The sequence below is a fragment of the Penicillium digitatum genome, chromosome 3 (assembly GCF_016767815.1).
Source record: "Penicillium digitatum chromosome 3, complete sequence".
Lineage (NCBI taxonomy): Eukaryota > Fungi > Ascomycota > Eurotiomycetes > Eurotiales > Aspergillaceae > Penicillium > Penicillium digitatum.
The window spans coordinates 3,154,966-3,169,561 of record NC_089386.1 but is presented as its reverse complement, the minus strand read 5'-3'; the positions used below and the strand labels follow the sequence as shown (position 1 = coordinate 3,169,561).

The 14,596-nt window shown below is 48.7% G+C and overlaps 7 protein-coding genes across 7 annotated transcripts; 5 read left to right on the top strand and 2 right to left on the bottom strand.

The window, feature by feature from the left end:
• Positions 1-1,288: 1,288 nt before the first annotated feature.
• Pdw03_8675 (Cytidylyltransferase) lies at positions 1,289-2,178 on the top strand (the record flags this gene model as incomplete). The annotated part of the gene is made up of 2 exons (XM_014682396.2): positions 1,289-2,107; positions 2,170-2,178. 2 exons carry the CDS (start codon positions 1,289-1,291, stop codon positions 2,176-2,178), a joined length of 828 nt encoding a protein of 275 aa, XP_014537882.2.
• Positions 2,179-2,393: 215 nt separating this feature from the next.
• Pdw03_8674 (gb) lies at positions 2,394-2,883 on the bottom strand (the record flags this gene model as incomplete). The annotated part of the gene is made up of 2 exons (XM_014682395.1): positions 2,394-2,725; positions 2,817-2,883. The coding sequence occupies 2 exons, from the start codon at positions 2,881-2,883 to the stop codon at positions 2,394-2,396; spliced, it is 399 nt and encodes a 132-aa protein (XP_014537881.1).
• Positions 2,884-3,424: 541 nt separating this feature from the next.
• On the top strand, positions 3,425-4,605 carry Pdw03_8673 (ER associated DnaJ chaperone (Hlj1), putative; the record flags this gene model as incomplete). Its single annotated transcript, XM_014682394.1, has 3 exons — positions 3,425-3,695; positions 3,756-4,004; positions 4,064-4,605. 3 exons carry the CDS (start codon positions 3,425-3,427, stop codon positions 4,603-4,605), a joined length of 1,062 nt encoding a protein of 353 aa, XP_014537880.1.
• Positions 4,606-5,455: 850 nt separating this feature from the next.
• Pdw03_8672 (Zinc finger, RING/FYVE/PHD-type) lies at positions 5,456-8,924 on the top strand (the record flags this gene model as incomplete). The annotated part of the gene is made up of 6 exons (XM_066102032.1): positions 5,456-5,485; positions 5,576-6,207; positions 6,266-6,476; positions 6,528-8,571; positions 8,624-8,773; positions 8,827-8,924. The coding sequence occupies 6 exons, from the start codon at positions 5,456-5,458 to the stop codon at positions 8,922-8,924; spliced, it is 3,165 nt and encodes a 1,054-aa protein (XP_065957115.1).
• Positions 8,925-9,476: 552 nt separating this feature from the next.
• On the top strand, positions 9,477-10,621 carry Pdw03_8671 (3-oxo-5-alpha-steroid 4-dehydrogenase, C-terminal; the record flags this gene model as incomplete). Its single annotated transcript, XM_014682392.2, has 2 exons — positions 9,477-9,590; positions 9,644-10,621. The coding sequence occupies 2 exons, from the start codon at positions 9,477-9,479 to the stop codon at positions 10,619-10,621; spliced, it is 1,092 nt and encodes a 363-aa protein (XP_014537878.2).
• A 1,254-nt stretch (positions 10,622-11,875) lies between these two features.
• Positions 11,876-12,202, top strand: Pdw03_8670 (putative domain, di-copper centre; the record flags this gene model as incomplete). The annotated part of the gene is made up of 1 exon (XM_014682391.1): positions 11,876-12,202. The coding sequence occupies one exon, from the start codon at positions 11,876-11,878 to the stop codon at positions 12,200-12,202; it is 327 nt and encodes a 108-aa protein (XP_014537877.1).
• Positions 12,203-12,496: 294 nt separating this feature from the next.
• Pdw03_8669 (putative inactive purple acid phosphatase) lies at positions 12,497-13,892 on the bottom strand (the record flags this gene model as incomplete). The annotated part of the gene is made up of 4 exons (XM_014682390.1): positions 12,497-12,842; positions 12,908-13,191; positions 13,257-13,714; positions 13,763-13,892. The coding sequence occupies 4 exons, from the start codon at positions 13,890-13,892 to the stop codon at positions 12,497-12,499; spliced, it is 1,218 nt and encodes a 405-aa protein (XP_014537876.1).
• Between the last annotated feature and the right edge of the window lie 704 nt (positions 13,893-14,596).

The following is a 14,596-nucleotide window of genomic DNA, read 5'->3' as shown; positions in this document are numbered from 1 at the left end:
GGCACGGTAGTCTCATTGGTCCAAGTGCATTTTCTCGAGAGCCCGTGGGCACTTGGGCGATGACCTTTAATCTCACGCAAAAGCAAAAAACCATATGACATGAACAGTTGAAGCCCATGAGCCGTTTACTGAACTTCCTTGATGTGGCGTTGGTGGCGTCACTGACACGCTGTCTAAACCCCTTTCGATGGCTTAATAGGGGCTATTGGGAACTTATGTTGTGTACGGAGTACCTTTGATGTGTTGTACTGCAAACGGGGGGATTTTTTGAGCGCACGGACGGAGTCCATGTGCATCTCCGAAAAAATTTGATCATATCTGGGGCCACTTTTATAGGCCCATCTACAATCTATGGAGTTCGTCGATGCTAATGGGGAAACACACCCCGAGAATCTATAGATGAGAGAAAAAAAAAAAATTTAAAAGGCGACGTTTGGGAAAGAGGTACGGAATACGGAGTACTCCGTAGTACTCCGTAACTTGAGTACAACGTTGATCTCGGCTGTAAAAATACGGGATTTGCGATACACCAGGCCGAAGGTTTCATATAAATCAGCCTGCCGTGTCCCAGGGTCCCCGCTTCCGCCGTTTCTTGGAATCTAAAATTGCTTTTTGAGCAATCAAGACATTCTGGACTCCATGCCGGATATCTATGTACTCATTTCCGTAAAAAAATGAAGATTTGTACTCCGTACAACTCAGCCGTCTGTATGGAGTGCGTGGGGCAATTTTTTTAAATCAGTCCATGCTGTACTCCGTATCGGGTGAGTTGATGAGGTCTAGGCTTCCAAGGTAAAGATGCACGGCCCTTGGATTTCGCTCTTCAGTGTGTGTGTGTTTTATTTTTTTTATTTTTTTTAATTTCCCGTACCAAAGTGATAATTTGAAAAGCCCTATTTGTGGAGGGACAGGGCCATGTCTTGCATACCCGAAGTGGTCAAAATCGCATTATATTCCATGGAAATTATCAAATTCATTGTCGACACGGGGAAGCTTTGTAAGGTGAAACGTCCGGCTTGGAATTGCCATGAGATTCTGTCCGAAACCCCTCCCAAACACCCCCAGATTGCTAGAAATTGCTGTAACGGCGCTGGGAGATCTCAATCCTGCGAACCCTGTTGAAAATTAGAGCCATTTTCTCGAGATATCTTCACTTGATATGTCGATCTCTATGTCAACCTCGGGAAGGCGGTGACAACATGTGATCTTATCGCGGTGATAACACGCATCCCTCATGCATCGCAACGTTTCTTGTAGATCATGACGCACAATTAAGAAATTGAGAAGCATGTCCTCATTCCAAACCCTCCGAACCCATTATGTCTCACTACTGAAGCGGTTCCTAACCTCGAGCAAAGACCTCGAGGTTCTGACAACTATCCCACCCGACCACGCCGCAGAATCAGAGACCCTCTATGTCTTAGACTCGTCCTTCAATCCCCCCACCTGCGCCCACCTCCGCATTGTGAGTACGGCACTGCTAGAAAATCCCCGGCCCCGCCCTCGAGTGCTTCTTCTTCTCGCCATCCAGAATGCAGACAAGCCATCCAAGCCGGCCTCCTTCGAGGATCGGCTCGTGATGATGGAGCTGTTCGCTCGGGATCTCCGCGCCCACCTCGCATCAGCACCAGCCTTCGCCGCTTTGGGCGTTACTCACGCTGTCGAAACTCTCCCGTTGGTCGATATCGGCATCACGAAAAAGCCTTATTTTGTCGACAAGGCAGCTGCCATCGAAACGTCCGAGCCGTACCCCGTGCCGCTGAAGCAGGTCCACCTTACGGGCTACGACACTTTGATCCGGATCTTCAATTCCAAGTATTATCCGCCCGAACATACTTTGAAGCCTTTAGAGCCTTTCCTGTCAAAGCACAGGCTGCGTGTGACCATGCGACCGAGCGATGAGTGGGGTGGGAGAGAGGAGCAGCTAGGATATGTGGCGGCCCTTGCTAGAGGTGACCGAGATGGCGAGGGCGCGAGTAGAGAATGGGCCAAGCAGATTCAGCTTGTCGAGGGTCGTCTCCCTACTGACCAACCCGTGAGTTCAACTAGAGCCCGTGAGGCGTTGCAATCGGCTCCCCAGGACTTGGACTGGCTGGTGCCTGAACAGGTGCGACAGTTCGTGCTGTCGGAACATCCGTATTTTGGAAACTCTAATATGTAGATACTTAGACGAGATAGCCACTGAGAAGACTCCTACGGTCTATCTCCAACTTGTACAATGACAATGCAAGAACGATTTCATGAACAAACCAATATTCACCAACACCGAGACCTGAAGTCACCTATGTTCCAAACGCACAGCTGAACCACTTTTGAGACACATATGGTACCTGGTAGAGTGCGACGCCAGTGAGGCACCGCGATCTTTGCAACATTGTGAGTTGTCACCTTAATCATGACGCATCCTCTTCCTCCTCCCTCCTACCTAGAGTGTACGCCAACCCACCCCCGACCATGTTGACCAAAGCCAAACCCATAGTCGCACCGCGTACGACACCCCGAACACCCAGTTTCTTCATAAATGGCTGTCGACGGCGGGCCGCGAGAAGCAGATACAGTCCCGAGAAAGCTGCGCTGATGCCGGCAGTGTCTGTCTTGAAGCCTTGCAGGTTGGCATAGCTGGAGAAGATCAGTACAGGCGGAAAGAGCATTGGAAAGAACTGGAAGGGGCGCATGTGCTGGGCTGTGATCAGGGAGGCAAGCAACGTGGGTGGGAACGAGTTTTCTGTGTTGATCAACGTCATCAGTGATCACTTGCGATATGGTTTTGCCTCGACGTTTGGCCGACAAAACTAGGATATCCATAGACCACTTACCACCCCAGGCCCGGAAGCGCTGGATAAATGTCTGTTTTGTCTCTTCGACCGTTGAATTGTCCGCCATGGTGAGGTATTGAGCTTTGGAGCTGGATATATTTGATCAAAGCGGAAGACAGTTGGAGTTTTAACAGCCAGGTAATGTGTTTGCTGCGAGTATATTAATTAGCTATGCGTGTTTGAATTGAGCTTGGCGGACTTAAAAACAACTCACAGTTGAATATCACCGACTTGGAGATGTTGGCAGGTTTATCAGTCCAGCAAGCGATGTAATCGCAGTGTCTAGTGCAATTGACGTTCCGGCGCTTGGCAAAGACACCTAAGACCACGCTTTTCCCCCAATTTATGCCCGCCGAACCAACCACAACTGTTGCCACTCTGGTTTTGCTGCATCTTGGTTCAGGCTGATATTTTACTCTGGCTATTTCATCGCAAGCTTGAACAATTTGCCAGCCAAACCATATCGTGTGCGGGATTGCTTTTCCTTTAATCCGCGGTTCCACGCCTCTCAACGACCTCCAGATTCTCTCGACCTCCCTCTCCCATCCACACTAGCAAGCAAGCGCCGTCCGGTATCTGTCAGATTTTCCTCATAAACTGCAATCGCTATGCCCCCAGCTTCGGCATCTGGCTCTGACGCCAAACGCGGAGGTGCGACGTCGCGCGACCACAAGCAGGGCAACCAGGATCGCAAATACACGGATGAACAGAAAGCTGCTGTGCTTCGGATTCGAAAATGCCAGCCTACAGCGTTTTATGAAATCTTGCTAGTCGAGCGCTCGGCAACGGACAATGAGATCAAGAAGGCTTACCGCAAACAGAGTTTGTTGACGCATCCCGATAAGAACGGTCACGAAGGCGCGGATGAGGCATTCAAGAGTGAGCAACAAGCAACCCCGGCCCATGTCTTGACTTACTGATTCTTACGCGCGGTGGCAGTGGTCTCGCGTGCTTTCCAGATCCTCTCCGATGAGGAAAAGAAGTCCAAATACGATAAATTTGGCGGTGATCCTGATAGCAGGTTCCAGCCCGGACCGAGCGCTTCGAGCGGTGCATCCCCCTTCGGCGGGTTCAGCGGTGGTGGATTCCCCCGCGGGGGTCAAAGATTCGACGAGGAGGTCTCAGCCGAGGAGATGTTCAATAGGTTCTTCAACGGAGGATTTGGCGGAATGGGTGGTGGTGGATTCGGTATGACTATGCGTGTCTCTGATATTTGATCCGCCTGAACTAATCATGTGCTACTCTAGGCGGTCCGCAATTTGTCTTCAACATGGGAGGCGGCCCAGGATTTCGAGTGCATCAATTTGGAGGCCAGGCGCCCCGCCGCAGGCCTCGCGCAGCAGCAACTGAACAGGAAGCTCAGGTTGATGCCCGCAGTTTTCTTCGCCAGTTATTGCCGCTTATCATTCTATTCATCTTGCCGCTCCTCTCCTCTCTCTTCTCTGGTTCCTCAACCCCATCCGGACCCTCTTATCGATTTGATACCCCCGTCTCACCGCATACCCTTGGCCGCTCGACTCCTAAGCTCAATCTCAATTACTTTGTGAACCCGCTGGATGTGGATCACTTCAGTGCCCGAAACTTCAGAGAGCTAGACTCGCGCGTGGAGGTGGAATATGTCAGGACACTGCGGAATGAATGTGAGGTCGAAAATCATGAGCGGGAAAGGAGGTTGCAAGAAGCGCAGGGGTGGCTCTTTCCTGATGTTGAGAAGATGAAGAAGGCTCGCGCGATGGATATGCCGAACTGCCGGCGTCTGGAGCAACTGAAGACAAGGGGGAGATATTAAATGCACCGCGGACTTTGGAGGCTTACACTGCACCTTCTGATGGCATCCTGTTCAATTTTTGGGCGCTTTTCTGCGAATGAACCTGCTCTAATATCATTAGCCCATCCACAATGGTGGTATCTGCGGGGGTTTCAGTTCATTGGCTGTACATTTTGTTCTTCTTGAGAGTTTCGAATGCATCTAAGATCATGCTGACTTTGTCTTCTTGGCTCTACTGAGATTTACTTGGGACATTTGGTTTTCAATTCTGACGCCATGTTTCAAAAATGAGATGGATGAATTTATCCATAGTGATATTGGGGTCTGTTGGGGTTGTGGCCACAATTCTGAAGCTTAGAAACAAAGCCGGTGGTTTTTATGGCTTGGCTGGTAAGTTTCAATCGTCTAATATTTTAACGTACAAAAGAGATCTAGGAAGATCTATAGCACGAGTCCTTGTTTTTTTACAATCGTCTAAACCATTCAACGTATAGAGCAGAAAAGTGACTTTATAGGTACATCACTTTTCGCGGGCAGTTCCCGCAAACTCACAAGTACCTTCACTGTATCTCTCGCCCAACCGTGGACCACAAGATTTGCTTAGTCAAATTTGATCACGGCGCTGAATCGAATCAGAACAAAAGCGAATCTCGGCGATCATCACGGAATCACAAACACCTTGCTCACCTTCTACGGATTCTAGACTCTATTGCCCCCACTTCAAGGCTTTGAGGCAGCCTTATTCCGCATTCACGCTTCCTTATGATTCCCACACGGGTCCGACAATATTGAAATTCTGCCGACCTAATCCACCAGATTAGCGGTCTTGCCAACATTTCCGAAGCGGCTTATTGCCTGACTTTCAGCTAACATGTCGGACACCCTTTCCGATGCAGACAAGGTCAGTTGCCTGTTGCGCTTCAATTATGAAGCCGCCCCGTCAGAGCAGTGACTCGAAGACTGACATCTACTCTCGATCAAAAAAAAAAAGATTCGCAACAAGCGACTTGCAAAGCTCTCAAATCCAGCCCAGCCCTCCGTGGACGGCAACTCTGAATCGGCGCAGAGTTCAGCTAACACATCTCCATCACACTCACCATTGTCTACCCAGCCACCGAGCCGCCTTTTGAACGCGCCACCAACCCCGCAGCAGTCAGAAGGGAAGCGGATCAAGATCACACCGGTGGCTACACCAGAGCGAGCACGATCCACCGCTCCCTCAGCCCCCAGCACCCCCCCACCACAAAAAGTTGAAAGCATTGAGGCATTTGAAGACCGGACATTAAGTGCCGTGTTCAGAGTGACCCTCAAGGAAGAAGGGCAGCGTGACATTCATGGCAACCGCACATACTTGCCTAGACTTCGGAGTGAACTGCTGGATGAGGGCCAGGATTTGCGCATTCAGGTCGCGGTTCTAGACCAAGCCCTTTTAGAAGCTGCGTCAAAGGCCGAGAGGAACCGTCCTCTTGATTATCTGCTACCATGCTGGAAGCGCATCACAAAGCTGTACAAGGGATTGAGGCGGACGGGAGAGAATGACCCAAAGTACCAAGTTCTGTGTGAGGCGCGGCGGTTGTGCATGAGCTATTGTATCTTTGCGATTACAATGCCTGAGATGTTTGGGTTTGTTTTTCTGACATGTTACTATACTGGCACTTCGTACTTACGATCTGGACTATAGGAGCGAATGGTCCCCGCAATCATCGTTAGCCTCGTACCTTCTTATCGACCTTGAGGACGACAAAGGAATCGATTTCGACTTTATCAACGAGGCTGTCAGAAGATTCGACGAAGACGACTCCGTTAAGCCTGCCTTCATATCTGCTGTTGAGCAGTTGAGTGCGCAACTTTCTTCCATGGACGTTAACGATGACTACAAGCCATACGCCACTGTAAGTCAAACGTCAATACCTCTCTGTTCTACGTCTGACCGGTTTGTTCAGGCTCTTCGAAATCTTGTTCGCAACGGTTCCATTGCGGCTGCAATCACGGAATCCTCTATTTTTAACAACACGAAGGACCCTGCTCAATTCGAGAAAGCCACTCTTTTGGGTCCATGGTTCCGCCTCTCGCCCCTTCAAGCTAACGTCACCCTGTCTTATTTCTCTAGCCCCAAGACCAGGGACCAGGCTTATATCTCCAATGCCCAGAGGTCGCTTCGAATGACACAGCAGATGCTTAGCTCTGATCTCCTTGACGTTGTGAACCACCTGATCCGGGCCTCGAAAGAGGCTAGGGATCGCGTTTTGGACTGGTTCGCCACTGCTATGAATATCAATCACAAAAGACGGGCGATGCAGGTCGACCCTGCACAAGTATCGTCTGACGGCTTCATGTTCAACATCACAACGTGCCTCGACCAGCTCTGTGAGCCGTTCATGGATGCAGCATTCACTAAAATCGACAGAGTTGATGCGGATTATCTCCACCGCAATTCTCGGGTTGACATGCGGGATGAGACCAAAATCAATGCCGATCAGCATGCTTCGGACGCTTTCTATTCTAAAAAGGTCGAAGGAACCTCAAACTTTATCACTGAAATATTTTTCCTGACTGTCGCCGCTCATCACTACGGCAGTGAATCATTGACGTCGAAGATGGAACAACTTGAGAAGGATGTGCGACAGATGGAGAGTACAATCACTAAATTCGAACTCGAGCGGGTTCGCTGGATCAACAATCCCCAGCAATTGCGCACCTTTGATACCGCCTTGAAGAAGTACAAAGACAAGCTTGATCTGGGTATCGCTCTCAAGTACAGTCTCCAGGGTGTGTTGTTTGACGAGCAGTGGCAGGCTCGTTCCATGCTGTTCATGCGATATGTTACCGTATGGCTTTTGAGACTTGTCTCGGGAAAGAACTTCCCCAAGGAGCAGGTTACCCTTCCTCTTCCAGAGGAGCAGCCCGAAGTTTTCAAATGTCTGCCAGAGTACTTTTTGGAGGACGTTGTCAGCAACTTTAAATTTATCATGTGGTGCATGCCACAGATCATTACTGCCACCCAGGGCGATGAGTTGGTAATGCTATGCATCACATTCCTGGAGAGCTCCGCCTATATTAAAAATCCTTACCTGAAAGCCGGGCTGATCTCTATTCTATTCCGAGGCACCTGGAAACGCCCCGGTGGCGCCAGTGGTGTTTTGGTCGATCTGCTCAACTCGATGCCATTTGCCAACGAGCATCTCCTCCATGCGGTGATGAAATTCTACATTGAGGCAGAGTTCACGGGGACGCATTCGCAATTTTACGACAAGTTCAACATCCGTTACGAAATCTTTGAGATAATCAAATGCATCTGGCCCAACACTCTGTACCGGGAGAAGTTGTCCCTTCAAGCCAATCAGAACCTGGATTTCTTCGTGCAATTCGTCAACCTCCTATTGAACGATGTGACTTACGTACTCGATGAATCCTTCGGTGCATTCAAGACTATCCACAACACCCAGACTGAGCTGAGCACACAGGGCCACTCAATGGATGCCGCAACTCGCCAGCAGCGGGAAGAGCATCTGTCATCAGCGCAGCGTAGTGCCAAAAGCTACATGCAATTGACTAACCAGACCGTCGCAATGCTCAAGCTATTCACCGATGCTCTTGCTGACTCGTTCACCATGCCTGAGATCGTACAGCGACTCGCCGACATGCTGGACTACAACCTCGATGCAATGGTGGGACCCAAGAGCTCCAACCTCAGAGTAGACAACCTGCAAGAATATGGCTTCAATCCTCGCGCTCTTTTGAGTGAAATTGTCGACGTCTACCTTAATTTGATCGGCAAGGAAAACTTCATCTTGGCTGTTGCCCGTGATGGCCGATCCTACAAGCCAGCCAATTTTGAGAAGGCAGCCGACATTATGCGAAAGTGGTCGCTGAAATCCCCTGAGCAGCTCCGTCACTGGAGTCAGCTGCAGAAGAAGGTTCAGGCCGCCAAGGAGGCCGATGATCAAGCGGAGGAAGACATGGGCGAGATTCCTGAAGAATTCCTTGGTATTTCCCCCTTTTCTGAACACCACTTTCCGACAACAACTAATTCTTTAAGATCCTCTTATGTATTCACTCATGGATGACCCGGTCATCCTTCCCGGCTCGCGGATCTCTATCGACCGCGCCACAATTCGCTCGCATCTCCTCAGTGACCCACACGATCCATTCAACCGCGTGCCATTGAAAATCGAAGATGTGGTTGCTGGTACGCAATCCCTCTTTTACTGGCGTTGTTCCACTACTAACCACTTTCCCTAGACACCGAACTTAAAGCCAAGATCGAGGCGTTCAAAACCGAGAAATTAGCTGGCAAACGGAGGGAAATGGTTCATGATCGGATGGACACATCGAATTAGGAAGCAGTGGCTTTTCTGATTTAATCTACAAGCTTACTTGTTTGGGGGTATTTCCAGTAGTGTTCCTGGGATAGAATACTACACGCTGTTTATATGGAATTGTGGAATTTCGCCCCGTGTTACTGAGGCGTGTGACTTTCTATCAAGCAAAGAATCAAACGAGCGCAGCCCTCTTGCCAATTTGCCCCTGCTGTCTTACCCTCTGTAGCTGTAAACGGGTTTTGTTTGCGCGACCTTTTTTTTCCAGAGTGGCACAGAGTACATTTCCTAGTGGATGATTCACGCACTATCCTCGCCGGTGATTGTCCTCTTGATCAGTTTTTCTGGCACTAATTGCTTCTTGAAAAAAAAGGAAGACAACAAAATAAGGTATAGAAGTGAAAGAAGGAGAGGAAGAAGGAGAGGAAGAAGGAGAGGAAGACCAAGAACCAAGTGAAGTTGCACCCCATTACCCCGTACCCACCGCCTTCCACATCACCAGCTTTTCTTCTTAAGCTTCTTTTTTTATCCTCCGTGGTCTCTTCTCTTCTTCTTTCACCCCAATTTTTCAATATGGGTGCGACCATTTCCACTTGTTGGGAAGTTTTGCCATCCATTGCAGAGCTCTTCCCTCCAACCCCGGCTGTCTATACATCAATTCTATGCTGCTTCCAATACTTCCCCCTGGTCAGGACCCTCAAGCCATAGATGATGTCACAAATCTAACTCGGTGCATTTAGATAACGGTAGCTCAATGGGTTTTATCCTGGCATCCAGCGGGCAAAACCTCTTCGCAGTCCATCTTTAATATCCCAGGACGTATCGCCTGGTCTGCCATGGAGATTGTCGGGCCTATCAACTTGATATATTGCATGGTCACTCCATCACCATATGCACCCTCATTCACTGATCTCCCTATGTCCAACATCCTCGTTGGAACTCTGTATTGCATCCACTATTTTAACCGTGCTATCATCTCCCCTTTCTTCTCCGCCCCTAGCATGTCCCCAATCCACGTCACCATCATGTCCTTCGCCATGATCTTCAATTGGTTCAACTCAGCCTGTCTGGCTGGCTGGTTGCGTGGATATAAAGTTCCGACTATTCCAAGCTTTCCTACAGCTAGCAGCGGAACTCCATCCCCTCGCTCTGCGGTGGTAGATCTTCTCTCCACTGTGGGCGCAATCTTATTTACCGTCGGAATGGCCGGCAACATCTATTCAGAGACAGCACTATTCCGACTTAGACGCGAAGAAGCCCAAAAACGTGCGGCCAAAAAGACAGATGGTGAGGTTCTGGCCGGAGGCGAAGCACAAGCCAGCCGAAACAAGTTCCACAAGGTCTACGTCATCCCACCTACCCGTGGTGTCTTCCGATACATTCTGTATCCGCACTATGTCTTCGAGTGGCTCGAGTGGATTGGTTTTGCTCTCGCCGGTACGGCTGTTGCCCCGCTCTCCGCCCTCACTGCCCCCGTCTCAGCATCCTCCATTGCGATCGCTCCCCCGCTGCGTCGTGCGCCTTGGTTAGTGCCTGCTGCGTGGGCGGCTGATAAGCTTGCTGTGCCACTGCCGTTGCCTGCTATCGTATTTGTTGTCAATGCGGTAACAAATATGTTGCCACATGCGCGCTGGGGACGGAAGTGGTATGTTGAGAAGTTTGGGGAGAAGGCTGTCGCCGGAAGGGGCGCTGTTCTTCCTGGATGTTCGTGGATGTAAATTGGAGGGAGCGTCTCCAGATGGAACTATTCTTGTCTTTTCTGATTTTTCGTAATCACCTTCTCGGGCTCTAATATCCAAATACAAACCAACTCTAACTGTTACTGGACGTACATTACTCAGTGCATTGTTCCTGAACATCGGATATCAATGAAAGTAAATCAAGCAAGACACCACCTAGACATCACTTAAGTTCAAACCCTATCATCTGCATTGAAATGCCAACAATCCAGCGACCCCATCATGCTCAATCTCAACAAAGCAGAAGAGCTAGGCGGCAGTTCTGAAGGAATGCGCTTGCTCGAAACTTTCCGCCCAGTTGAACGAACGATGCCCTCACCCTGAATCTGCATTTTCCAGATTTTGCTAGAACTGCTCCCTCATCTTCCTGCATATGTCACCGAGCCTATCGCAGAAGCCCTACACGACCGATGGGTCGTCGGGTCAGCGTCGCACTCGACGACACTGAGATTACTACCTGTACATCTTCAGGTTTGAAGCGGTAGGTCTTTTGATCGGGGCGTTCAATGCACTGAACTTTCTTGCTGCCCGGGTACTTGAGTTAAAAGCTTTAACCCGTACAAGGGGGTTTACTTCGAGGAAGTTAAGTTTATTAATGTAGTTAATCCTATTCCGTCTCTTAAATTTAACTATCCGTATATAAGCGTTTTAATGCCGTAAAAAAAAGCCGGTGTGAAGAGGTTATAAAAGATAGTCTACATACGCTAGTATACAGATTTATATCACTTGGGGTTTTTTTTTGGTTGATTTCGTTAAAATTTCTGTATGCCTGGGCGCACTCCCTTTTAGATATAAGGAAGTACTCCTAATAAAGAGCCTTGAAAGCTATCGAAGTAGAATTTTATTAGAACTCTAGCGTTAGGACTAACTTCGAAGCGCTAATCCTTAAGGAGGCTATCTAACTATAATTTAAGAAAGTTATTCACTCCTCGCAATAACCTTTATAGTAATATTAATTAAAGGATAGTTCTTGGAATACGATTAAAGCACTCCCTAATAATTTAAGGGTCTTTGTATTTCGTACGCTCGTAGTTGTATCGTTTCGAGGAGAGGAGAGGATTCCTTTAAATCAAATTTGCAACTTTTTTTTCACCGACTTAAAGAACCGCAATAGTTTTATGCTTTGAAAGAAGAAGATCCGCTTTTTCTTATACACTAGAGTGCCGGGTGGGCTACTCCACGAGAATTCACTTGATCTTGCGTCACGACGACATCTACGACTTCCAATTGAACATGCAGGGTGTTCTCGGCAGCGGAAATGTCGGCGTTGACGGTGCTGGTCATTACTCCATGGGCGGTGATCCTTCCGGTGATATCTTTGTTAGCCCTGGTGACCCTGCTTTCTGGCTTCACCACGGTATTTGGTGGATCTGGAAGAACTTAAACCTCCGCGAGGGTCTAAACACTATGTCTGATACTGATACTTTCTTGGACGCCCCTGCATCGTCTAACACTACTCTGGACACACTCATTGATATTGGTCACGCTGATGGCGAGATGGTCGCCATGTGGGATCTTTTGAGCACTATCTCTGGTCCTTTCTGTTATATCTACCGATAAATGGTGATGGTTAGTCTTTGGAGGTCTAAACGTAGACCTCTAGAACATGCATTTGGTGCTTAGAAAACGACATGAATGGACGAAGTGGGAGGAGTCTGATTACTCAAAAAGGAACCCCCCCCGGGCCCCCCTCCCATCCCGTATAGAATCCCTGAAACGGACCTCGAGAAGTGAGTCTCAAAAGTGCTCCATAACTTACCTCTCTCTCCTCGTGCAAAATCTCTAAATCGAATTCGGAGATCTGAATTAGTTCAAAATAAAAATTATTTAGCAATCCACGTCTAATCAAGATAATTACATTCTCCACCGCGAGAGTATCATAATCGGAATCCACCACCACGAAAGAGGAAGCAAAGAGGCTTGTGTGAAGGAGTCGGGCTTCACAGCACCATTAGTAACAGCAAGGTAAGGATCCTGTCCGTAGGTTGTGTTTAACGTGACACGAGCCTGGGTCAACCCATCTTCTAATCGAATCCACGTCTCAGTGCCATCTACGAGATTGTCCTCGTGGAGTAAGATCTGCCGTCCACCGCGGACTAGATCGCCGTAGCCACCATACCCCGTATGCCGACCGTAGCACATGTTGATACCATTCCCGGTTAGATCATGGTCGACCAGAGAGCCATCCCATTTAAAGCACCTGCGATGTTTGATTAGCGTTTGAGTCATCCAAGTGCCAATTTATTGCCTGCTAGAGACACATACCAATCATTTTGGTGATCGTGGCCGCTAAATCCCGCGATTAAGCCTTCGGTGTGAAGGAGCGCGTCCATGAACATGACATCCTGGCCGTCGTAACTCCAATCGCCCGTTCCTTGTGGGTGAACAGGCTCGTGATTCACGCCGGGCGTCAGACGCGGATTTATGCCTCTTGTTTGTTGGTGTTCGAGCATTGCGTGGGCGGGGATGTGGTAAAATGCTAGTGATGGGATGACTTTTCCATACTCCTTTTTCAGTTTGGAATTGGTTTTGGTGAACCACTCAACGACCTGGTGAGTGCAGCGATTTAGTGATGTCGTCGAAGAAAACGAAGTATGATCGGGGATTTTCATACTGATTCATGGATCCAACTGGGTCTTTTAACAGCAGGCCCGCCGTCCCCTTGATTTTTATAATAGTGCCCACCCTTCGAATCAAAAAACCAGAGTAGCAGCACCGGTGTGCTGGTATTTGCCTCTCCATGGGAAAACACCGGTAGGTAATAATTTGTGATTCCGGCTTTGTCGCCGGAGATCCTACTCTGCGTCAAGCTGTTGGGGTACTTCTGCTCGGCCTTGAACATGTCATCTTTCGGATTCAAATTAATCTCACTGTCATGGTTGCCGTAGGTCGATGCCCAGCTGTACCCCTGCTCGACGAGCGGGGAAACGACCGAGTGGATATATTTGCTGGAATCAGGTTTTTGTGTTTTTTCACCAGACACTAGGTCGCCGTTTATGACTACGAAATCGATATCCTCTTTCGAGAGGATATTTGACATCACTTCTTTAGACTTCTTGTCTTTTTCGTCATCTGCTAGGTATCAGCAAAGCCCTTTTCTTTTAATTTATCACACCATACCCTCAGCGAAATGTAAATCCTCAAAGACTCCAATGTGAAATGTTCCATCTTCTCTAAATCTCAAGGTTCGATCCTTTGGTGGTTTAAGTACGATCTGGTCCAATGCTCTGATATCCGGTCGGGGTACCATATTGGAGCAAGGTTGAAAAGTTGTCCTTGAAAGTGCGGGGAGATGGAATTTCCCAAGTTTTGGAGACATTCACGTGCTGTCTCACAGTCGATCACGTCAGTAGCTTCATTCATGCCAAGACATTCCACGTGAAGTCTTTTTAGCTGAACATTCTAAGAATTCACATCGTTACTGATACTGGCCCACATTATATTCTGAGTTCGGGTTCCTCGGACTGTTTCAAGGTTGATCCTTCTTTGCTTATGATCATGCCGTCTCCATCTATGATAACTGCTCTTTTACACAGTTACACTGAAATGAGTAGGAAAGGACTGATACATACAACACGGCAAAATGAATGTGGGGCGTGTGACGGGATAAGAAGTGGTTGCCCAGCGACGCACCCAAGAGTCTCAGTGGCGGTTAGTATCAGCCTAACCCTATGAAGCCCTAAGTTCGGCGATCTTACGGAGCACGGAGTTCTGTTGGTCCCTACAGAGTATATTGTACGAAGTACGGAGTACTCCGTACATCTTAAAGAAAGAGGGCTCCACACTTTAGCTTGATGGGGAGTCTATCTTGGGCACGTGCCACTGATGTTATATTACATGGTTCATCTCTCACCCACGTCCTTTACGGCGGTATGCCATTGGAGGTGCATTTGTGGCCGTCTGACAGCGAAGCAATCTTGGAGTGGTTGTAGTCATCGCTTTCTGATTGGGTAC